Source organism: Hemitrygon akajei, chromosome 16 (assembly GCF_048418815.1).
Source record: "Hemitrygon akajei chromosome 16, sHemAka1.3, whole genome shotgun sequence".
In the NCBI taxonomy this organism is placed as follows: Eukaryota; Metazoa; Chordata; class Chondrichthyes; order Myliobatiformes; family Dasyatidae; genus Hemitrygon; species Hemitrygon akajei.
The window spans coordinates 18,959,865-18,985,090 of NC_133139.1; the positions used below are offsets into that span (position 1 = coordinate 18,959,865).

Genomic DNA, 25,226 nt, shown 5'->3' on the forward strand with positions numbered 1-25,226 from the left:
GCAGTAACACCAAAGCCTCCAGGATGCTGATTATTCTTGATGATGTGGTTGGCGCTCTCCTAAATGGCCATGATATAGTCACCGCTGTCCTTTGACTGCAGCAAAGGGTTTGATGGGTGTTTCAAGGTACGTCATTACAATAAGATTTAATTATCTCTTATTAATGGGTGGCAGTTATATCTGTCCCAATCCTGCACATGCTGAGGGTGATTAGAAACAGAGCTGCCCTGCCCTTTTGCTCCGGTTGGTGTCGCTTCTGTGTATCATGAGTCGCTTCTGAGGCTGGCCATGAGCATGCGTCATAATGTCGCATCGCGGTTTCCACATGGCTGACATCGGCTCTCGGGTGAAAGCGGGGCTGTGATTTTGGCAAGTGAGCAATTTTATACGAATATATAACCATGAACTTTGCCTGCATTCTGTAAGTTAGTGCATTTTAAGTTGACTTAGCCAAAAATAGTGCCATTGTAATGCACCGTTTGCGCTAATTGGAGGTCACAAACAGAGCATGAGTGTTTTAGTAGTATATAGGTTTATAAAGTGAGATGCTGTTCATGGTTCAATGTCCATTTAGGAATCAGATGGCAGAGGGGCAGAAGCTGTTCCTGAATCGCTGAGTGTGTGTCTTCAGGCTTCTGTACCTCCAATCTGATGGTAACAATGAGAAAAGAGCACGCCCTGGGTGCTGGAGGTCCTTAATAATGGACACTGCCTTTCTGAGACACTGCTCCTTGAAGATGTCATGGGTACTTTGTAGGCTAGTACCCAAGATGGAGCTGATTAAATTTACAACCCTCCGCAGCCTCTTTTGGTCTGTGCAGTAGCCTCACACCACCAACCCCCCCCCCCCCCACCCAATACCAGACAGGCGTGATGTAGCTGTCAGAATGCTCTCCAAAGTACATCTATACAAGTTTTTGAGTGTTTCTGTTGAAATACCAAATCTCTTCAAGCTCCTAATGAAGTATAGTCACTGCCTTGCCCTCTTTATAGCTGCATTGATATGTTGGGACCAGGTTAGGTCCTCAGAGATCTTGACATCCAGGAACTTGAAACTGCTCACTCTCTGATCACTCTATGAGAACTGTTATGTGTTCCTTCAGCTTAACCTTCCTGAAGTCCACAATCAGCTCTTTCGTCTTTCTGACGTTGAGTGGCAGGTTGTTGCTGCGACGCCACTCCACTAGTTGGTTTATCTGGCTCCTGTACACCCTCTCATCTCCATCTGAGATTCCACCAATAATGGTTGTATCATCAGCAGATTTACAGATGGTATTTGAGTTATGCCTAGCCACACAGTCGTGGGTACAGAGACAGTAGAGCAGTGGGCTAAGCACACACCCTCAAGATGCACCAGTGTTGATTGTCAGTGAGGAGGAGATATTATCTCCAACCCGCATAAATTGTGGTCTTCTGGTTAGAAAGTCGAGGATCCAACTGCAGAGGGAGGTCCAGAGGTCCAGATTCTGTAACTTCTCAATCAAGGTTGTGAGAATGATGGTATTAAATGCTGAGCTATAGTCGATGAACAGCATCCTGACATAGGTGTTTGTATTGTCCAGATTGTCCTAGGGCACCTGGATAATTAAAGTCCATGATATCAGTCCTCACTGTTCAGTTGCAGGATTTTGCAGTTTGTTTAAAACTAGAGTCAACAAAAATCAACTCACATCATACATTAAGATACTGGCCAGGTAAGTCCTGTTGTAATCAAAAGGTGTTGCACAGGCATCAGGAAGGAAGGCCATGCTCAGACAAGAATTTCTCCTCATATAAACAAGATCAATAAAAAGCTGCATCACGGGAGGGGGGGGCGCAAATTGGAAATGGAAACTTTCAGGAAGCACAGAGGTCAGAGGTAAACTGGATGTTTATCAGTGCAGAAGGAATTAAGGAAACAGTAAGCAGATAGGAGCCCAAAGTTTTATATGATAGATTTTGTTAAATGCCAAAAATTAGGTTCAATATATAACCTGAATTCTAATAATAGTTGTTTCCAGTGTGGGAGCAGAGAAACAAAACAGCTGGCAATGAAAAATTTTCACTTTCAAACTTTGAAAATCAGCACAATACTGATAAACTGACAAACCATTTAGAATAGTCTATGGCAGGGGTTCCCAACCCAGGGACCATACTACTCACTGCCTCAGTAAAGCAGCCAACATAACTAAAGACCCCACCAACCCTGGACATTCTCTTTTCTTGCCTCTTCCACTGAGCAGAAGATTCAAAAGCCTGAAAGCACGTACCACCAAGGCTTGAGGGCCGTTCTATTCCACGGTTATCCGACTCTTGGACAGACAAGATGGATTCTTGGCCTCGCAATCTACCTCGTTACTGTTTACTTTATTGTTCACCTGCACTGCACCCTTTCAGTAGTTTTTACACTTTCATTCTGTAATGCTATTGTTTTACCTTATTCTAGCTTAATGCATTGTGCAAAGATTCCTCTGTATAAACAATAAACAAGAAAGGCTTCTCTTGACAGTGAAGTCCACTCCCCGGCTGCAGGCATCATAAACCAAAAGCAATACCATTTGTCTGCCACAGATGCTCAAAAAAGGAATATTATTCCAAACTATTTCTAGCTAACCAGATTAATAAACACAACTAATGCTTCTAATAATGCATATTTTTCAGCAAATTACTTTGTTCTCCTTACAGTTGTGTTCAGGAAATGGCATTAAATAATCTTGAATTTTGAAATCGCAAATTAGTCTATTGCTAAATTGTACAAACAAGTAAATTCTAATGAATTAATTACCATCTCTATTAAAACAAAATTGCTTAAATCTATTCACACAAGATAGCAATTCTCTTAACGAAATCTGTCAATGTATTTACTCAAAGAGAAACATTACTTCGCCTCCAGAGCAAGAGCGATGATCCCAGCAGCAAGTGGCGCAGACGCTGACGTTCCCGTGTGCTTTTCAGTGCATCGTAACCGCAGATCTGTTGTAACCTGTAGCCATTGAGAATTTGGTGAGGGAAGAGAGAAAAAAGGAGAACAAATGTAAAAGGGGAAAGATATTACAGGTGTAGCTGCCTCACGGGGTCGTACGCAAACCTGCTCGTTAGCTGGTTCTAACAGCCATGTGACTCAGCAGTAAGAAAGATTGGAGATCAAACAGGAACATTGTGATGTTCCGATTAAAGAAACCTCAATTTGAACGAACGTGTAAATACTACCTATACACAATTACAGGTGGCCCCCATTTTTCGAACGTTCGCTTTACGCCAGCTCACTGTTACGAAAGATCTATATGAGTACCTGTTTTTGCTAACCAAAGAGGATTTTCGCTTTTACGGAAAAAAAAGACGCCCGCTTTATACGTGTGTTTACCCCAAGAAAGACTACATTGACCATGAAGCCTTGTGTGGGCAGTTGTGTACGTATATGTGTATGTGCCGATTTTTTTCCTCCAAATCGATTTTGGCTCGCTGCCTTCCCGAGTTTGATAAGTGAAACTACACCATACATACAATATTTCTACTTTATATAGGCTGTATATTTATCATATCATCCCTGCTTTTACTATATGTTCGTGTTATTTTAGGCTTTGTGTGTTCTTTGGTTTGATTTGATAGGTTATTTTTTGGGTCTGGGAACGCTCAAAAATTGTCCCATATAAATTAATGGTAATTGCTTCTTCGCTTTACGACATTTCAACTTACAAATGGTTTCATAGGAACGCTCTACCTTCGGATAGCAGGGGAAACCTCTATCAGTCGGCAAGAAATAACAGATCATACACCACATAAAATTATAAAGAAAGTATATTACTAACTTCAGCTTTATCAGTTATTAGGAGATCGAAAAGAAAAAATATAAAAGAAGCCATTACAGTTCACCAGTCTAAATATGCACATAACATTGAAGCTTGTATTTTTCAAAAGCTGGGTATGCCCATTACTCATGGGGCTGAATTATCGTCACTGGCAGAATTTCCCATCTTTATCTCCATCTCATGAAGGATTCCTAGCTTCTCATTGGATCAAATCCTCCAGCTACCTCTCCCAATCTTCTCTTCTCGGCATCCCCACCAAAAAGACTATGAACCCCACCATAGTCCATCACAAATCTCTCTCTAGAACCTTCTCCCAATTCCACCATCCTGATTGGTTGACACAACATTCCCAAGGTGAACATCATAGCCACTTATCTTCAGCCAAAACCAAAACATTCAACCAGCAGGACACACTGTTTTCACAGAAAACTACTAAATGAAATACCCCACAGAATTAGCAGTAGAAATATTAACAGGGCATTACACAAGCAACAATTCTAAGTATACTAGTCTTTTGCTGGAAGTTTCCTAAAGGTGGAGGTCAGATACCAATGCATTCTATTAGCTAGCAAATCCACACGAGCCCCGCACTGGGTCAGCAGATCCAGGCCAATGATGCAAGAGTCCCAGATGTCAGCTAGCCACTCCTCGTGTTCTGCTGTGTTTACCCCCCACTGCAATGAGCAGCCATCTCTTCTTTCTCATCACCGCACAGTTGCCGGTGACCATAACCAGCTGGACTGCCGTCATTGTCAACCCAAGCAGGGATGGCTTGTCTGTGTTGGGGAGGACACCCAGACAGATGGCGATGGTTGACCCCATGTCTACAATCGTACAGCATCCGATGCCCTCCACCACGTAGTCTACATATAGGACTTGCTCTTTCTCTGGGGAGGTGAAAACGGAGGAGTCCTCCGTTGCTGCTTGAGGTCTCGGGCGGCGGAATGCCTGGGGGGTTAAAATTACTTCTGCCCTCTGCACCTCTGCCAGCGATGATGGTGATGGCAGGCAAACATGCTGCCGAAGATGCTCCACCGTCAGTGCCTTTACAAAGGCATAGAGAGCAAGCTCTTCCTGGGCTGCAGGAGGGAACTAGGGGTAGCCACGTCAAGTACAGTGGTGAAGATCTACCAAGAATGCCCCCAGGCTTTCTCTCACACGGCACTGCCTACTGCCCAGTTCTTCCCTCATTACTTCCTTCAATGGCCGCTGCTCAAAAAGCCACTCCAGCGCCACTACGAGAGCCACGTAGTCATGATGCTCAGCCGGCGTTAGGTCGAGGAAGGTCCACAGGGCATTCCACTCCAGTGCCAGGACAAGGTGCACCTCCATCTCAGTGGGCCGCCACCCACTGTGCCAGGTAAGGCACCAGACAGCCAGTGCCATTGTATCTGGGGAGCTTCAGGTGGACCTTGTGGTCTTAATTGCAGGGCTCCATTAGTGGTCCTCTTTCTCTGGCAGTGTTGGTGGTGCCCACTGCGTTCCCCATCTTCCCCATGTCTGCGATGATTTGAGATCCCCTGCATGGGCCGTGAGGGAGGTAGGTGATGCATCCTGCCATGTACCCCATGTTGGGGAGCCTGGGTATGATCGCACCATCAGGATGCCCTGGGAAGACACCATGCTCAATTCCCAGGTTCCCTCTTCGGGTCAGCATCCTGGCCCAGGGGTGCAGGGAAAGCATATCACTCAGTCCCTCGACTTATTTTCCAGGTCTTAAGACATTCCTTCCAACGTCGTAGCTCTTCAATTTCGCCATCAATTTCTAATCTCACTCCTTACACCAACATGGCAAGCACTCAGTCCATGATGACTGACAAATAAAGCTCGTTTTTATTGCAACAAGCACAATAACAGACAAGAGTGCCATGGCTCATGAGAACTAATTCAATCATATACAGAAAGGGGAGGTGCTTATTATACACCCTGGTTACAGTCAAGGAGGCACAGAAGCATACAAATGAAAAACTGCATATCCGGAGCTAGAATAAAAGAACTTGAACATCCCACCATAATTCTACAGTACACGTACACCAAAACAAGAACAACAAGTAGCAATGGCCACTAAGAATGCTGTGAAGAGTTGTCAACCACGCCCTCGGAGCACCACAGTATACTGAATCCTAGTTATAACAACCTCATCCAAGAGGGAAGAATTATCATTGAGTTTGTTGAATGGGAGTGAGAATGCACAGTAAAAACACGTTTCTCCAAATACAGAAGAAAGTTAGTCTCATTCTTTATAATGTTTAATACGCATGCATTTCAACATCAGATCGAAGAAAAACTCCATGAAAAGCCAGATGTAAAGAATACAATCTTCACAATTTACCAAAAGCTGAATGCAAAATGGATAATTTAAGTTCATGGTATGGGTGAGTACAAGACTACAAAAAAGTTGGGAAAAAAAACTGGAGGAAAAAAAATCACAGCAACTTCAGCATCCTGAACCAATATCCTTCCATCAACTCAGTACTCACCCTCCATCTACAAAACACATGACCTGCCTTCCACACACAGCCCCACTCCCCAGAACCAAAACAGTATCAGTTATCATCTAGTGATCCACGTCAGTAAGTTCTCAGCAAACATAAGAGCAAGTTGGTAAAATGATTTTATTTTCTTACTATTTGCTTTTCTTTTCTGGTCCCGCTGCTGTAGGTGGTAGTTAGCGTTGAAGAACAGACCTCGCTGTACCAAGGGATATTCCCTAGTTGAGTCGTGCTGCCCACAGACAATGTGTAGATGCTGTTTGTATAGCCATCACAGTTACAGTTATCATATTGGAAACCTCCATTTCCAGAAGCCCAGACAAAGATGGAACCAAGACCACCTCGCCCCTAAGATTAAATAAATAAACAGCCAAAGTTATTCAGCTAATCAGTCGTGCAAGGTCAAATTACTTTTTAATGCAAAGTTAAATAATTAATACACATAACATACTCTTGCAGTACAGTGACAGAACTATTGTACCACTAAAACATTATTGCCTGGCTCACATAAGCACATTTCCAAATGAACTGTGACCATTTTATTAAGTAAACCTACTCTTAATGCAAATATCTAACCAGCCAATCATGTAGCAGCAAATCAATGAAAAAACTTGCCAACAAGATCAAGAGATTCAGTTGTTTAAACCAACCATCAGAACAGGGGAGAAATGTGATCTAAGTGACTTAGTGGAAAGATTATTGGTGCCGTACAGGTGGTCTGAGTATCTCAGAAATTGGTTTCCTGTCATTTCCAAGCACAACGGTTTCTAGAGTTTACAGAAAAACTAAAGAAAATTCCATGAGTGACAGCACTGTGTGCGAAAACACCTTTTTAATGAGGGAGGTCAGAGGGGAATGGCCAGACAGCTTCAAGCTGACAGGAAGGCAACAGTAACCTAAATAATCACTTGTTACAACAGAAATGTGCAGAGGAACATCTCTGAACACACATCAAACCTTAAGGTGGATGGGCTACAGCAGCAGAAGACCACACTGGGTTCCGCTCCTGTACCTAATAAAATGGCCACACAGCATGTATCAAAACTAGTGCTAATAAAATAAATTAACGTTTTTCTTGAAAAAATATTTAACATACATTTGTAATGCCCTTCAGGAATGCCTGACTTGCTAATACTGCTGGCCCTTCCACAGTCTGCCCATCGTCCTCTGGGCCCCAGCTGGCACTGTAAATATGAATGTGCTGAGGGTTGAGGCTAAGAGAGCGGGCTTCCACTACATCAGTGATCTCTCCATCAAGCATTCTCACTCCTGTAGAGAGAAAACAAAAAAATATAAAACGCACAAATATAAATTTGGAGAAACTAAAAGGATGTGGCACAGTGACCACAAAATATGGAAATCCACACTGTCTAAAGCAAATTTAGTCTTTCCTAAATAACAGATCAATCTAAGTTGAGGTGGTTATCAGATACAGTGAGATGGCAATATTGATACAAATGGCAAGTAGAATATAGTCAGCCCTCCTTATCCGCAGGTTCTGTATGCGCGGTTTCAACCAACCGCGGATCGGGAAAACCCGGAAGATCTCTCTCCAGCACTCGTTGTTTGAGCATTGTTCGCCTCGCGTCTCATTCGGTCGCTACTTTGTTTCTGTGAAAAAATGGCTCCTAAAAAGCAATTAAGTGGTCAAAGCAATTCCTCAAAGGCTAAGAGGGAGTGTAAAGGGCTACCTCTCGCCGAAAAAGTAGAAATCTTAGATCTTTTGAAAAGTGGCATGTCGCTTGCTGAAGTGGTCCTCAGCCCTCAACCTCCACAGATCCTATTATTATTGAGCCTCCTCCAAAGCGCCCTTATTCCCTAAACAATACAGTGTAACAACTACTTACATAGCATTTCCATTGTATTAGGTATTATAAGTAATCTAGAGATGATTAAAAGTACTACCCATTGTTTGAGCATTGTTCATTCACTATTTGTGTTGTGAGTGAGAGGAAGGAGTTTAAGGCTAGTTAGGGATGGCTGGCTAGCTATGTAAAGCACTACAGCTTCAAGAACTTAAAGATCACGGGAGAATCAGCATCGGCCGATGCCAAGGCAGCATCAGCGTTCTCAGAAGAGCCACGATTGTTGCGTCTGTACTGAACACGGACAGACTTTTTTTCTTGTCATTATTCCCTAAACAAATAGCATAATAACTATTTACATAGCATTTAAATAGTATTAGGTATTATAAGTAATCTACAGATGATTTAAAGTATACAGGAGGATGTGCGTAGGTTATATGCAAATACTACGCCATTTTATTAAAGGGATTTGAGCATCTGTGTTTTTCAGTATCCGCGGGGGGTCCCGGAACCAATCCCCCGCGGATAAGGAGGGCCAACTGTATTAACAGATTGCTACCTCTAAACTACGAAAAAATTAAGAACAATCAGAATATTTCCATTGTTAAAAAAAATAACAAAAGGTCTGTGAATTTCATAATTTGCTGAACCTGTTACAAGTCTTTACTCCTTTTTACCAAGTTAGTGTGGGCTGAAAGGACCATAGAATACTGTAACAAGAGAAAATCAGTAGATGCTGGAGGAACTCAGCAGACCAGGCTGCATCTACGGGAAAAAGTACAGTCGATGTTTCTGGCCGAGACCCTTCAGCAGGACTAGAGGAAATAAGTTGTGGAGTAAATTTAAAAGGTGGCGGGAGGGGACAGAGAAAAACAAGGTGATAGGGAAAAGCGGGAGGGGGAGGGATGAAGTAAAGAGCTGGTGAAAAAGATACAGGGCTGGAGAAAGGGAAACCTAATAGGAGAAGACAGAAGGCCATAGAGGAAAGAAAGGGGGATGAGCACCAGATGGAGGCAATGGGCAGGGAAGAAGTTGAGAGAAGAAAAAGGAAATGGGGAATGGTAAAGTGTGGGGGAGAGGGGTCATTACTGGAAGTTCACAAAATCAATGTTCATGCCATCAGTTTGGAGGCTACCCAGATGGAATATAAGGTATTGTTCCTCCAATCTGAATGTAGCATCATTGTGACTATAGAGGAGGCCATGGATTGACATATCGGAATGGGAAGTGCAATTAAAAAGAGTGGCCACTAGAAGATCCTGCTTCTTCTGGCAGACGGAGCACAGGTGCTCGGTGAGGCGTCTCCCAATTTACTTCAGATCTCACTGGTATACAGGAGGCCACACTGGATATGACCCCAACAGACTCGCAGGTGAATTGTCACCTCACCTGGAAACTCTGTTTAGGGCTCTGAATGGTGGCAAGAGAGGTTGTGTAGGGGCAGGTGTAGCACTAGCTCTGCTTGCAAGGATAAGTGCCAGGAGATCAGTGGGAAAGGATGAATGGACAAGGGAGTCGCATAAGGAGCAATCCCTGCACGAAGCAGAAAATTGGGGGGGGGGGGCAGCGGGGAGGAGAAGATGTGCTTGGTGGTGAGACCTGTTGGAGATGGCAGAAGTTCCGGAGAATTACGTGCTGGATGTGGGGTAGTAGGTGAGGTCGAGGGGAACTCTACCCCTGGTAAGGCGGTGGGAGGATGGGGTAAAAGCAGAAGTTAGTAAAATGGAAGAAATGCAGTTGAGGGCTGCATTAATGGTGGAGGGAGGGAAGCCCCTTTCTTTGAATAAGGAGGTCATCTTCGTTCTAGAATGAAAAGCCCCATCCTGAAAGTAGCGGGATCTCCCAGCGGCCATCCATTTTAATTCTACTTCTCATTCTGATTCCAATATGTCAATTCATGGCCTCCTCTACTGTCATGATAAGGCCACACTCACGTTGGAGGCACAACACCTTATATTCCGTCTGGGTAGCCTCCAACTTGATGGCATGAACATCAATTTATCGAACTTCCAGTAATGCCCCCTCCCAATTCACCATTCCTTTTTTCCCCATCTCTCACCTTATCTCCTTGCCTGCTCATCACCTCTCTCTGGCGCTCCTCCTCCCTTTTCTTTTTTCCATGGCCTTCTGTCTTCGCTTATTAGATTCCTCTTTTTCCAGCCCTGTATCTCTTCCACGAATTAACTTCGCAGCTCTTTACTCCATCCCTCCCCCACCCGGTTTCATCTAATAGCTTGTGTTTCTCTCTCCCCTACCCCCACCTTTTAAATCTAATCATCTTTTTTTTCTCCAGTCCTGCCAAAGGGTTTCGGCCCAAAACTTTGACTGTAGTTTTTTCCATAGATGCTGCCTGGCCTGCTCTGTTCCTCCAGCATTTTGTGTATGTTCCATAGAATACTGTGGTGTTTTAGGATGTGGAAATTATAGCAATTATTACCTAACTGCCCCTAAAGTAAGCAGCTTCAGTTGCATATGTGATAGAGTGGTCAAGGACAGGTTCCTCTATCAATGGATAAACAGGTTATTAAATAAAACTTTCACGGCTACCATTACCAAATTCCAGATTTATTTAATCACTAATTTTAAAATTCCCTTATTGTCAAGATAGGATTTACAGGATCCTATGACTCAGGATTAATGGCCCAAAACTCTCAATGGTAATCAGGAACTTTATAAGCAACACAGTCATATTGCCAGGTATTCCACAAGAACGCCTGAGCCAGTATAAAATGTCACGTTTTTAATTGAAAGGAAATATTACCACCAATTTTGGCATTGAATGCTACACCAACTCCACAGATGTTATTTGCTACTGCAGCCACTTCTCCAGCACATCGAGTCCCATGACTGTGAAAGAAATAGGATAATTACTTGTGATAGTAACATAAACCTGAACTCATAAATCTAACCTGTACAATCACTCTCAATCTGTGGTCTGTCTGCAGCTGAATCAGCAAACTTCTGTAGCTCATATGGTATTGAAACTTTTTTTTTAAAAAATAGTGGAAAACGTGTAGTTGCTGTTCATAACTGAAGAAAGATGGCTCACAACATCAGACAAGTTGAGAATGATTGCCACGGAGCCCAGAAGTTACCCAGTGGCAGCAATGTTAGGAAAATGTTCCTTGGTTCACAACTTCTCACAAAATGCCTCATATTTTATAAATTTAGATTGCACTTAGCTTGAAGAAAGAATACCATCCAAATGACATAACAACAGAGAAAAGTTTCTGCATTTATTATATATATATTATATATAACTACTTAAGAACTTTTTAAAAGCTATTATTAATGCTTTTTGAGAGAGTGATTTAGATGCATATCATATTTTTACTGAGTTAAGTATTGTATGTAATTAGTTTTGCTACAACAAGTGTATGGGACATTGGAAAAAATGCTGAATTTCCTCATGGGGATGAATAAAGTATCTATCTATCTATATTTCAGAAAATCACTATTAATTGATCTGACTTTATGCGCAAAAAGTATTTTCCTCAACCCAAAAATAAGAGCTATCTTTGCATTAGGGATACAACCATATTACCAGGTCCAACTTGTGAACATTACTTGTTATGCATCCATAAAACAGTAATTAGGTATTGCTAACATCGACAGATGAAGCTATTGAATACTTTATACATCTCAAGGAAAGTGGACTTTTTTTGTATAATTGAGATAAATTTGTCTGCTAGTGCCATCTGGTGGATGCTGTCTGCAAAACAATTTATGATTTACAAATTATAAATTGAAACTGTACTCCACCGTGCATATTTAATGCAACATCATTGTTTCTCAGTATAGTCACTAAAATAATATTCTCAGGTATCTTCTATGATTAGCATTTCAAGTTAACAAATCTTTTAATAAAATACCATTTGTCACAAATAACAGCTACACCTTATGGATATTGTCTAGACCAGGGTTTGCAACCTTTTTTATGGCATGGACCAATACGGTTAAGCAAAGGATCTGTGGACCCCAAATTGGGAACCACTGGTCTAGACTAACATGCTACAGGACTTATACTACAGAGGCAGAAATGCCACCTTTTAAAGATTGATCTTTAAATTAAGACAAAATTTTCATTATCAGTTCAAGTGAACATGATACATTATAACATACAATTTAAAAGCATGTTCTTTCTGCATCTTGGTCAGTTTGCTATTTAGGGCAAGGGGTATGAGATTTAGAGAGGATCCAAGGGGACCTTTTTCCACTTAAACTGAAGTGACCCTGGAATTCACTGCTGAGAGTGTTGTGAAAGCAGAACAGATAACAACATTTAAGTGCTTAGAAGAGCACTTTAATTCATCCAGGCAAAGGCAACTTCAGGCCGAGTACTAAAAGATGTGATGAATGTCCAGTGTGATGTGATAGAACCAAATAGCGTTTTCCTGCTGCATGATTACACCTATACATTGAAAATCAATTGATTTTGTTTATTTGATGAACACTCAGTCAATTAATAATAAACCCAGAGCAGCTACTGGATTATATGTGAACTTACTACCAGTTCAGTTAAATAAGCAGACAAATGCAAAGGACCTCACCGATTTTCATCATTATAGCTGTATCTTGGTTGAGGATCTGGGTCATTGTCATTTACATCAAAGCTTGCATCAGGATCCTGCAATCAAACCAAAGAGAATGGCAGAAGGCAACATCAATTTTGCTTTTGCTAATACGTTAAATATCAACTTCAATGATCCAATTGATTATCTCCCATTTTATTACAGTCTTGAAAGCAACTTAAAGTGATTCCTTCTGGGTAATTGAATAAACAAGCTTAGCTTTGCCTAAGCACTGAAAATCAGGTAAAATTCAAAGCTATCACTAAACTGTTCACACAAATGTTTCAGGACAATGTTTTCTCCCCCAATAGCACTGCAATTATTGTCACATACCATGAAAAAATGTGATTACTATCCTTCCCCCCTTTAACAGAGGTCCAATTAACTAAAGATGGATTTTGTAAAAGTTTATTATTTGATCTTACATAATTTGCAGCCAAATCCGGGTGGTCCTTCTCTATTCCATCATCCAGAATGGTGATAACAACACCCTTGCCTGTATAACCCCGCTTCCAGGCCGACAGAACATTTAGGTCATTAGGTATTTCATTGTTCTAAATAAGACATAAATAACTGATTACTGTAAAGCAAGATCTACAGATAATACAAACTAAGCAAAAACCAATTTATTAAAATCAATTGAATATGTAAAAGATATATACAATGTCAAACCATCATAAAATTAACGGCCACTATAATCTAGGCTCCATTTTCAATGTTAAGCACCTATCACCACATAAAACACATCAAATACATACATTAATATGACACTTTCTTCAAAAGCCCTGATCATTATCAAACTGATATCACTGACGCACCTAAAAGCTCTGTGGCCATTTCAGAAAGGGTTTGTGTGTAGAAATTATTTTTTCACACCCAAAATTGTGTTTTATTCTTATATTGCAAATGCTAGAGACAGCAGAATCAAATGGGATTGTATATTTTGATAGATTCATCAAATTTGACTATAGTCATTGAGGATTAAAAGCCAACACAGTACTTCTGCATAGTACGGCCACTACCTTATATCCTCACTCTAGTCAATTAATTTTCAATAACAAGTCATTAAAATTTGCTAAACAGATGCTCAGCTTACAAGAATATACATTATTCATTTGTTTAAGAATTACTTTTCATCTAAAAACATGAAGATAGTGAATCATTATATCCCAACTTTGTGAACAAGCATATTGCTGGAACTATTATTTTTAATCGCACCAGTCTCCAAAAACCGCATATCATTTGATTTGCCCAGCCTATCAATCAACTAAGCACTATGTCAAATAGCAACCACAGTCTTAAACTGCAAGAAATATGCTTTCAGGTTGAGTGCAAATGTTCAACTTTGAAGCACACTTCACTCATTGTCTGCAAGGAAGGTGACAAACTATTTTTCCTCCTATGGCTTATGAAAGCAAACAGAAATCCTGTTGTGAACTACAGTTAGTTAGTTTGGAGTTGCACAAGGCAAGTTTCCATTGATCGTTTTAATGATTAATGTGTTTGGTATAGTGTCACATGATATTTTAAAGCAGAAGTTTCAGCGAAGAAAATAAATACAAGCTTGTCTTTGAGGCGTAGGCAGAAAAATTGATGCATAGGAAATGTTCAGTAACTCTATTCATCTCTTATCAGCCCTGTGGAACACAAAGTGCTCCAAAACCAAGCACACTTGTAATCAAATGTACAGTGGCATGCAAAAGTTTGGGCATCCCGGTCAAAATTTCTGTTACTGTGAATAGCTAAGCAAATAAAAGATGACCTGATTTCCAAAAGTCATATAGTTAAAGATGTCACATTTCTTTAATATTTTAAGCAAGATTACTTTTTTATTTCCATCTTTTACACTTTCAAAATAACAAAAAAGGAAAAGGGTCTGAAGCAAAAGTTTGGGCACCCTGCATGGTCAGTACTTCGTAACACCCCCTTTGGCAAGTGTCACAGCTTGTAATTGCTTTCTGTAGCCAGCTAAGAGTCTTTCAATTCTCATTTGGGAGATTTTCACCCATTTTTCCTTGCAAAAGACTTCTAGTTCTGTGAGATTCTTGGGCCATCTTGCATGCACTGCTCGAGGTCTATCCACAGATTTTCAATGATGTTTAGGTCGGAGGACTGTGAGGGCCATGGCAAAACCTTCAGCTTGCGCCTCTTGAGGTAGTCCATTGTGGATTTTGAGGTGTGTTTAGGATCACTATCCTGTTGTAGAAGCCATCCCCTTTTCATCTTCAGCTTTTTTTTTCCAGACAGTGTGATGTTTGCTTCCAGAATTTGCTGGTATTTAATTGAATACATTCTTTCCTCTACCAGTGAAATGTTCCCCGTGCCACTGGCTGCAACACAAGCCCAAAGCATGATCGATCCACTCCCATGCTTAACAGTTGGAGAGGTGTTCTTTTCATGAAATTCTGCACCCTTTTTTCTCCAAACATACCTTTGCTCATTGTGGCCAAAAAGTTCTATTTTAACTTCATCAGTCCATTGGACTTGTTTCCAAAATGCATCAGGCTTGTTTAGCTGTTCCTTTGCAAACTTCTGATGCTGAATTTTGTGGTGAGGACGCAGAAAAGGTTTTCTTCTGATGAGTCTTCCATGAAGGTCATATTTGTGCAGGTGTTGCTGCACAGTAGGACACTGCACCACCACTCCAGAGTCTGCTAAATCTTTTGCAGTCAAACAGGGGCTTTGATTTGCCTTTCTAGCAATCCTACGAGCAGTTCTCTCGGAAAGTTTTCTTGGTCTTCCAGACCTCAACTTGACCTCCAACATACCTGTTAACTGCCATTTCTTAATTACATTACGAACTGAGGAACTGGCTACCTGAAAACGCTTTGCTATCTTCTAATAGCTTCTCCTGCTTTATGGACATCATTTATTTTAATTTTCAGAGTGCTAGGCAGCTGCTTAGAGGAACCCATGGCTGCTGATTGTTGGGACAAGGTTTGAGGAGTCAGGGTATATATATTGCTTTGAAATTTGCATCACCTGGCCTTTCCTAATGATGACTATGAACAAGCCATAGCCCTAACAAGCTAATTAAGGTCTGAGACCTTGGTAAAAGTTCTTCCTACCAAGCAGTAATGGAAATTTGTTTCTATTGACAATAATGGAATAGAATTTCAGAAGCAAGTTCAATATGTATTAATGTCTGTGTGTTCAGCACATACAACAAAATGAATTATCAAGGGAGTAGAAAACCATCTTTTTCCTTCGGGACTCAATAGAAGAAGATTCAGATATCCAAATACCATTAAATAGAGAAGAAATATTCCAAAAAATTCCTTGTGAAGCCAAGTTTAATTAAGCTTAAATCATAATACAAAATGCCACTACACACATTTGCTACTCAGAAATCTTTAAAGTAACAGTTGTTGCAAATTGAAGAAACATTCCCATACCAAAATAGTCTTCAAAGTATTTCAATGATCAATGTTTGCATTAGAATTTTTCAAACTGTATTTCTCAATTTGCTGCTTCTACTCTCTCACCCTTCCTGTAAAGCTAAAATACAAAGAACAATTCAGAATATTCCATATGTGAGAAATTGAACTGGAAAGCCTATCATGTATGCTTAATATATAAAAACATACAGTGCAACTTTCAATGCTGCAGGGTAAACTTGCATGGAACAAGGGAAAAAGACATTTGAAGCTGTTGGCCTAAAATTAAAGAAAATCACAAGTCCAATTTTGAGAACTGCTCCTAAATCTGGGATCACAGTCACATGATTTATCCACATATTAAAGTTGCATTTGGACACAATAACCCTTTGTACATCTAGCAATTTTAAATACAAAACCTAAATAAATAAAAACCAAAGCTCCTTCTCAACCTGAGAAACAAGGAACAGTATTGTACCGCAGCCAAGGCAAGAAGGATCCTAGCCTCTCTACACCCAAGTAAAGCTGCAGGGACCAGTGTACGGAGGTCTTAATGGAGATCTGTAACATCTCTTTGCAACAGTCTATTGTCTCCAAAGGCTTCAAGGCATCCATAATTCTGGTGCCCAAGAGAGGCTCAGTAACTAGCCTAAATGGTTACACTCAGTGACACTGACCTCAACAATCACAAAGTCCTTTGAGTGGCTGGCAATGGATCCTGTAAAATTGCCACTTTCCAGCTACAATGGACCTTTTCCAGTTCTATCGCTCAAGTCAGTCCACTGATGATGCCAAAGCCTCAGCACTCCACTCCATTCAATTTCACCTAGAAAATGATGCCTTGTATGCCAGAATGTTGTTCATCAACTAAAGCTCTATGTTTAATACAATCATCCCTCAGAGGGTGGTGGGTAAACTATTGTTGTTGGGACTCAACACCACTCTCTGTAACTGGATCTTGGGCTTCTTGACAAAAAGACCCCAGTCAGTCCGAGTTGGGAGCAATATCTCAAGCTCCATCACGCTGAGCACTGGTACACCATGGGGCTGTGTGATTAGCCTGCTGAAGTTCATGCTGCTGACTCATTTATGTGCTGCTGAAGCCAGCTCAAACTGCATCATCTCTGACGATATGACAGTGGTTGACCTCATTGGCAACATCGATGATTCAGAATACAGACAAGAGGCAAAGAGGCTTGTCAAATGGTGTGAGAACAACAACCCGAGTGTCATCGTGGACAAGACGGAAGAGATGATTGTGGTCTTCAGTAAGGCACAGGTCAACCACTCTCCATTGCAGATCAACGGCTTTGTCTTGGAGAGTGAAAAGCACGAAGTTTCTTGGTGTATGCATAACAGATGATCTAACCTGGAACCACAACACGTCTTCATTAGTTACTTTCTGAGGAAACTGAAAGTATAAGCGTGAAAGCGTGCAAGGCCCCTGCCCCCATTCGAACAACTTTCTACAGGAACACCAACCAGGGGATCCTGTCTGGCTGCATCATTGTGTGGTACAGAAGCTGCAAGGCACTGGATTTCAAAGACCTACAGAGGATAGTAAAAACTACAAGATCACTGTTGTTTCCCTTCATCTCTATTTGTGACATTTACCAAGAGCATTTTATATAAAGGGCCCAAGGCACTGAGGATCCCTACTACCCATCCCACAATCTCTTTGACCCACCATCAGGGAGGTGGTATAGAAGCATCAGGACTGGGACTACCAGACTGGGTAACATCTTCTTCCCCCAAGTCTGTGAAACTAATGAATTCCCTACCAAGGTCTCATCATTAGGATAGCAAGCTGTATATAGTGCCGTTTACCCGTGGTGCACACTTCACATGTGGTCCAAAGGAACATTGTTTCATTTGGTTGTATATATGTATAGTCATATCACAATAAACTTAAATTATTTTATCACATTCATATTAATCTCAGTGCATCTTTGACTGGGGCAGCAATTCAGAGCAGTTAAAATGCACTTAATTTCTACACCCCCACCAAAAGTACCCAAACTTACCAGGTACCACTGCTTACGATACAAAGGATCTGATGGAACAAAAAATGAGCGCTTCGGGCGTCTTTTAACCACTTGCTGTTGCAGCCACTTTACCTAAGCAGACAGTAGTAAAGGTTCTCCTGTCAGAGACTGAAGTTCTTAATACTCAAAATAGTTGAAAAGCAGAATTATAGCTCAATAGGTCCTTTTCCAATTAAAAAAAATGTAAATAATAAATAACAGAAGCCAGGCTATAAATTATACTTACATTGGCTAGCATAAAGACAAATAAAGATGTCAAGCTTTATCAAAGTGTGCAAATACAATGTTTCACAATACTGGATTTAAGAAGCACACCAGAAACCTAGGAGTACAAGTCTGTACTGTACCTCCCTGAAAGTGGTGACATAATAGACAAGATGGTGAAGGCAGTCCCTTCAAACGACAAGGACAATGAGCACAGGGCTCAGAACATCATGTTACAGCTGTACAAAACATTTTTGATATCCCATCGTACATGTTGTGTGCAATTTTGGTCCTGTGCTACAAGAAGGATGTGATTAAGCTGGAGAGTGCAGAGAAGATTCATGAGGGTATAATCAAGACTGGAGGGCTTGAGCTGTAAAGGAGAGACTGAATAAGGTTGGAATGTTTTCTCTGAAGCAAAAGAGGTTAAAAGGTAACCTTGGAGGTTTATAAAATCACTAAGGACACTGCTAAGGCAGATTGGTAGTGTTTTCCCAAGGAGGGGTACAACACTAGAGGGCACAGGTTTAACATGAGAAAGGAAAGAAGGTGGACCCAAGGGGAAAGATTTGCTGCACAAGAGGATAGTGGGTATGTGCAGTGAGCAGCCCAAGGAAGTGGTGGTGGTATTAAGCGTGGGTACAATGACAACATTTGAAAGATATTTAGACAGATATTTGGATAGGAAAGCTTGAGGGGTATGAGCCAAATACAGGAAAATGGTATAGCTCAGGAAGACACCTTGGTTAGCATGGGTGAGCTGGGACAAAGGGCCTGTACTTCACCATAAACTCTTACTGAAAAGCCTTCATAATACTTTTTCAAGAAGATTGTTTGTCTAACATGGGGCCCCAGCTGAGCCAAAGGTTTCCTTTCGTTTACACTGCAAAAACCGAAACTAGCATCTCCTTATCGATAGCAAACAACCCTAACCCTCGCCTCAAACCCAGGATAAAATAGAACTGTTCATCCTCTGTGCCACTTCTATAATAGAGCCTGTTTTTATTTACTGTTGCTAAAGCTGTCAAATGCCTTGTTGTCATCCCTCAACTATGAAAATCCTCTTAGCTAACTTTCTATCCCTCAAAATCAAGCTAGTCCAAAAGCACAATTTACCAAAAATTATTTCCCTACTTCCAACCTGTTGCCTCAGACTAGAAGTTGTTATCCTCAGTACCCAATATTTAAAAAGAAACTTTTCCCTCTGCTTTTCTCAAACCTTCTCTACAGTACAACTTTCATATGGTTCTGTTTCTTAATTTCTAGTTGTATTCATCCCCCACATTAGCAGACTTAGGCCCATAGCTCTGGAATTCTCTTCAGACTTCTAATTCATATAAAACTCAAATATAATATTTTTACATCTCTCAAAAGCATCGAGTTTGGATTCATGTCAACTTTTACTACGCTATGAAATGTTTTGAGACTGGACACCACAGGGAGAGCAAGTTCGACACTTACACGTTACCATTCTAACCCCTGAATCTTAAAGCAACATTATTAAGAGTGATATACATAAAATAACAAAACTAGAAAAAATATTGAAATCAATTATTTTTCAGTGATACAAGCCTAAAATAGGTACATTATACCTATTTACATATATACACTGCAAGGCAGTTTACCTTGGGCTCCATTTCTAGCCTCTTATGTCGCATTTGGTGCGGACTGAGTGATCGCTTCATCACAGCTTTGTGTTTAAAGTAGTAATAATCCTCATCTTCAAAAATCTTTAGAATCAGAGAAAGAACAACGTTGAAATGATACTTCTGACATTTACTTCTTGATCAAACCTGGTCTTCCTCTCACTGGTTGGGTCGAATGTTATAATTCCTGTAATTCCTATCAAATTATCCAAGACTCTTTGGAAACAGACCTACATACTAAGACTCAAGAGCCGATTCACGCCATTCAGCCCATCAAGTCTGCTCCACCATTTCACCGTGGCTGATTTATTATCCCTCTTAACCCCATTCTCCTTCCTTCACCCAGTAACTTTTAAAGTCCTTACTAATCAAGAACCTATCAAAGTCCTCTTTAAATATACCAGGTGACTTGGCCTTCACAGCCAACTGTAGCAATAAACCTCACCCTCTGGCGAAAGAAATCCCTCATCTCTGTTCTAAAGAGATGTCCTTCTATTCTGAGGCTGTGCCCTCTGGTCCTAGACTCCCCCACTACACATCATATTCACTGCTCACATTTCCACTTAATTTTACACCACCATCGTTTTACATTACATCCAGAAATAGCATATTTTACTTTTAGCCTTCCAGCCAGCAAGAGCCTTATTTTGACTAAACTGAAATGAAGAGCAAACAGCGTCCCCAGGGAAACTTTACCATAGCGTTTGTTTTATCTTTGCCATTTGATCTTTGCTCCTAACAACATATCTTGTCGCAAATACCCTGGAAAAAACTTAAGACTTGATTATTTTGCTGCATTTACTAGCTTTGATTTATCACCGTTGTAAAACAGAACTGCAGCAGTGTTCCTTTCAGCAGTACAGTAACGGTTTTCAGATGTTAGTAGGCTAACATGTGAAAACTTCCAACCAGGCAACAATGATAGTACATCAAAAAAGTGTCCAAAATAATTAAACCATTTTGAAAAATAATTCAACACAAAAACTATATGAATAATTTCCAAGTCTCTCTTCCCTAGAAAGGTTACAGTGATGTTCCGAAAGTCAAATTATAGTTTAACAACGACGGAACTACTACTGGACATAATCCAGTTTCTGAAAGATAACAGCTGCAAGCAAAACAGTGGCTGGGAGCCCGTGGACTGTCTTCTGAAAGAAACATTTACAGGGGCTGATGCGCTCGTAACTTTGCGAATGACAGGGATGTGGAGTCGGATGTGCGGCACTATTTCTGAACAAGGGAAATTATTTTTAGAGACCTGGTCAACATGAATCCCTGAATCAAGATAATCAACACAGACTTTCACACTGTTGACGGGAGCTTTGAGTGAATTTCTTTGCTTTTAAAGTACTTTGGGGTGCAAACCTTTCCAGAGAAGAGTTGGGGAGGGGAAGATGCGGGAGAGAGAAAAAAACATTCAAGTTGTTAGAGGAACTCAGCGAATCGGGCAGCATCTGTGCAGGGAAATGGACAGTCACCAGTCCGGGTCGAGACCCTTCATCTTGGAAACCTGGCTCTGTGACGAAGAGTCGAACCCAAACGCAAGGCGTCAAAATAAAAGGATACAATTGCTGGGTTGGTGGGAGCGCAGGATGAGCCACTCCACCACCGGCACACTGACTATTCGGTTTAGAGAGCCATTTACCCGTCCCAGGTTAATGAAGCCGTGCCTAGAGGCAATGCTCTGGGCGTGCTCCGCTCCACCGGAGATGCGCACCGCCCAGGTGTTGGTGTAGAGCTCCCGGCCGCCGGCGCCGCCGAGGAAGTGGCTGAGGAACGCGAGCAGCAACAGGCGGCCGCCTTGGGTCATACCGGTGGGGAGAGAGGCTGTAGGGGGGGAAGAGGCTGCGAATTCCCCGCCCGCTGTGACCACCACTCGCCTCACTACTGACAACTACGTCATTTTATCTTCGGCCGTGTCCGGCAGCACAAGGGAGGGAGGGGTGGAGGGACACTAACACTCATTAAATACTCTGGAACACGCCTTCCCACTCCGGCGCGATAAAGTTTCAGGAGTTACAGAGAATGAACTCCGCCCCCGGGGGAGGGGGGGACTGCGCTCCCGGCGGTTTCTCTTCGGGAAGTGGCGATGGTTCCACCTGCCCTTCGGCCCGACCCCCAACCTCTACCCGGACCGGCTGCAACGGTCACCCGAGTCGGGGCCAGCTCGGCGGTTGACGGCCAGTGACGTCACCAGCCACGCCCGGCGAATGTGACGTCACAGCCAGGTGAAGCTCAGTCAGTGACGTCACGGCCAGGTACACTCGAGCTGGAGGTTGACGAGTTACAGAGTTGCAGACCCATGCCAAGGGCTCCATACTAATTCCGTTTACTGACATTGGTCCCTAGCCTTTCCACATTTAAATGTCTGATACGGGACTGCCACAGCACTTCAATAACATTGGTCTAACACCTTTAACATAAGTAACCTAATAACTTTGTCAGTTGCCCTGTTTCTGACAAAGAGCCTACACCTGAAGCGTTAACGTTGTTTCTCTTTCTACAGCTGGTCAGTGTTCATAGCATCTTTTGTACCTCCCCCCCCCCAGACTTATAACATTTTCTGATATTCGAGGGTGAGAGAAAGGCGGTTTCAGAATCAGAATCCGGTTCAATACCAGGTTTAATAATGTGGAATTTGTTAACTTAGCGGCAGCAGTACAGCACAATACATGATCATTTTGGGGGGGGAAATAAGTAAAACAATTAAAGTATATATGTGTATGTTAAATAGTTAAAGCGGAAATGGTGCAAAAACTGAAATAATTTTCAGGTAGTGTTCATGGATTCAATGTCCATTTAGGAATCGGATGACAGACGGAAGGAAGCAGTTTCTGAATCGCTGAGTGTGTGCCTTCATGCTTCTGTACCTCCATCCTGAAGGTAACAATGAGAAGAAAATGTTCTGAGTATGTTCTACTTCTAACTAATTTGCTTTCAGCTGTCAAAATTGTTGTTCATTTTCTTCCATTCTCCTCATATTGATCCAAAGCCTCTTAAACATCGTACCGGCCTCCACCACCGCGCTTGTTGAACCACTATGTGTGAAAACAAGTTTTACACACAAAAATGCTGGAGGAGCTCAGCAGGCCAGGCAGCATCTATGGAAAAGAGTCAACAGTCGACGTTTCGGGCCGAGAAACAGGAGAAGTCTGAGTAAGAAGGTTGGGGGGGGGAAGGGCAGGAAGAAGTACAAGATGACAGGTGAAACCGGGAGAGCAAGAGGGGTGAAGTAAAGAGCTGGGAGGTCAACTGGTGACAGAGATAGAGGACTGGAGAAGGGGGAATCTGGTAAGAGGACAGAAGGCCTTGAAAGAAAGGGAAGGGGGGTAACACCAGAGGGAGGTGATAAGCTGAGAGAAGGAAATGGGAATGGGGGGATGGTGAAGGAGGCCTATGCCATTCAGGTTGGAGGCTGCCCTGACGGAATACAAGGTGGTGCTCTTCCAACCTGAGTGTGGCCTCATCGCGGCAGTAGAGGAGGCCAGCGACTGACATGTCAGAATGGGAACGGGAAGTGGAACTAAAATGGGTGACCTCTGGGAGATGTCGCTTTTTCAGCCGGACGTAGCCAGAAGGTGCTTGACAAAGCGATTTCAACTCTCTCATTTAAATACATGTCCTCTGGCATTAAACATTTTGACCCTAGGAATAAAGATACCGACTATCTGCTCCATTCATACCGCTCATAATTTTACATAAACCCCCTGTTCTCTCGATATTTTCTATTCTAGTCAAAATGAATTTCTAGGGGCGCGGAGAGGCGCTTTTAATTAACCTACCAGCCAATCAAATGCCGTCATAAATTTCAAGGGTCTCGGGAAGGTCATCTCACTAGACAAAGATGTTCCAACCTGTCCAAGTGTTTCATTCCCCCACCCCCACCCCCGCAGCAACCCTAATCCATTTTAATAAACCGGATATCAGACTGTTCATGGTAGCACAAATTGGGGTAAATAAAAATAGGAAATGTCCTTCCTATTTATTGAGTGAGCAGTCTGTCTCGATTTCTCGGTCGCGATGGGGATAAATTAGCACACAAACAGAGGATGAGGTACGAATAGTCGCTCCAATTGGGTACTTACAACGTCAATCAGAGGATAGGGGCGGAAGCGGATTGAAGTTAAACGGATTGGAAATAAAAACCAGAGTCAGCAACTATAGGATTACGAGTTTTTTCCAACAGCGGAGCGGGCTGGAATTTTGTACGGAATCGATTTCTGTTTGGAGCGTAGGGTCTGCTGAAAATAAACTGAACCAATTTATTTTTTAAAAAATGCCATCCTTGCGTGAGCGTTTGGAAAAGTTTCTGGACGAGAAGAACTTCTTCACCAACATTCTAGAGAAGATTGAAAAGACGACGGGTGTGCGCAAACACCACCTGGTCACAGGTGGGTAACAGATGCGAGCTAATAGTCTTTGTTTCACTTCAGTGCAAGAGTGTTTATAATTATGTGACTTGAGAAAAATATTTTGTACAAAGTTATCTACTGTTACAATGTTATCAACAATTTTGTAGATCAGTGGGAGGCTGTGACGGTGTTGTAATAATTGATTCAGCACGGTTCCTTTCAAATAATTTGGGTGTTGGGTCCACGCGAGAGTGGTACAGTAGTTGTGTTTTGAGTACTTTGTGGAGACCATAAACAGGACAATTTGATTCGCCTACTGAGAATGCATTTTATTGAAGCTGCAATTGTCATTCAAATCACCGGGTCTTGTGGTTTCAAATGCAGTGTTCACTAGATTGAATAGTGTTAATGGTTTAACTCTCAATTATAATACATCGTCACCTAATAATTTAAATCGGTATAAGGTGCGCGAGTACTTTTTTGATAAAAGCTACAAAAAGACCAATAGTGAAAGGATTGTCCCTCCTCTGGGGTCGTTAACTAGTTTGTAGCAATAACTGTTTAATGAGTAGTCTCCAAATTTTATTAATTTAGGGAACGAACAAGTTGACTCAAATTGTTCAGGATGAAACTTGCAAACTGACCGATTAGGTTGCTATTTGAAAGAGGTTCTGCTATGTTAAAATTGGCAAAAGACTGCAAAACTCATTATTCTGGCTTGGAGCTCTGTATGGAGTACATTGATGGGTATATGGGGGGGAGTGAAAAAGTATAGTGGAAATATTGCAAAGGTAATGCCCCCTCAAAAGGTTCAATACATAAGAATCTTTCATAATCATTGCGCTGTGATGTTGATGGTCATAGTCTTATGACCATGCTTATGCTTGGCAAGTTTTTTTTCTACAGAAATGGTTCGCCACTGCCTCCTCCTGGGCAGTGTCTTTAC

At 41.7% G+C, this 25,226-nt stretch overlaps 2 protein-coding genes across 6 annotated transcripts in view; one reads left to right on the forward strand and one right to left on the reverse strand.

Moving 5' to 3' along the window:
- The window catches only part of LOC140739795 (proprotein convertase subtilisin/kexin type 4-like), a 36,922-nt gene extending 14,827 nt beyond the window's left edge, over positions 1-22,095 (reverse strand). Inside the window, exons 1-9 of one of the 3 annotated variants that reach the window (XM_073068323.1) lie at positions 21,574-22,095; positions 19,908-20,012; positions 18,058-18,150; positions 13,082-13,210; positions 12,636-12,712; positions 10,847-10,932; positions 7,377-7,549; positions 6,416-6,628; positions 2,862-2,962 (exon numbers count right to left, since the gene is read on the reverse strand). In XM_073068323.1, coding sequence (XP_072924424.1) covers positions 2,862-2,962; positions 6,416-6,628; positions 7,377-7,549; positions 10,847-10,932; positions 12,636-12,712; positions 13,082-13,210; positions 18,058-18,150; positions 19,908-20,012; positions 21,574-21,738 — 1,142 coding nt within the window. In that variant the 5' untranslated portion in view covers positions 21,739-22,095. The other 2 variants (XM_073068324.1, XM_073068325.1) reach the window with 2 other exon arrangements.
- Positions 22,096-23,365: 1,270 nt separating this feature from the next.
- LOC140739796 (receptor expression-enhancing protein 6-like) overlaps positions 23,366-25,226 on the forward strand; it is a 40,060-nt gene continuing 38,199 nt past the window's right edge. For 2 of the 3 annotated variants that reach the window (XM_073068326.1, XM_073068327.1), the window contains exon 1: positions 23,366-24,319. In XM_073068326.1, the coding sequence (XP_072924427.1) occupies positions 24,205-24,319 (115 nt within the window). In that variant the 5' untranslated portion in view covers positions 23,366-24,204. The remainder of the gene's footprint in view (positions 24,320-25,226) is intronic. The other variant, XM_073068328.1, reaches the window with a different exon arrangement.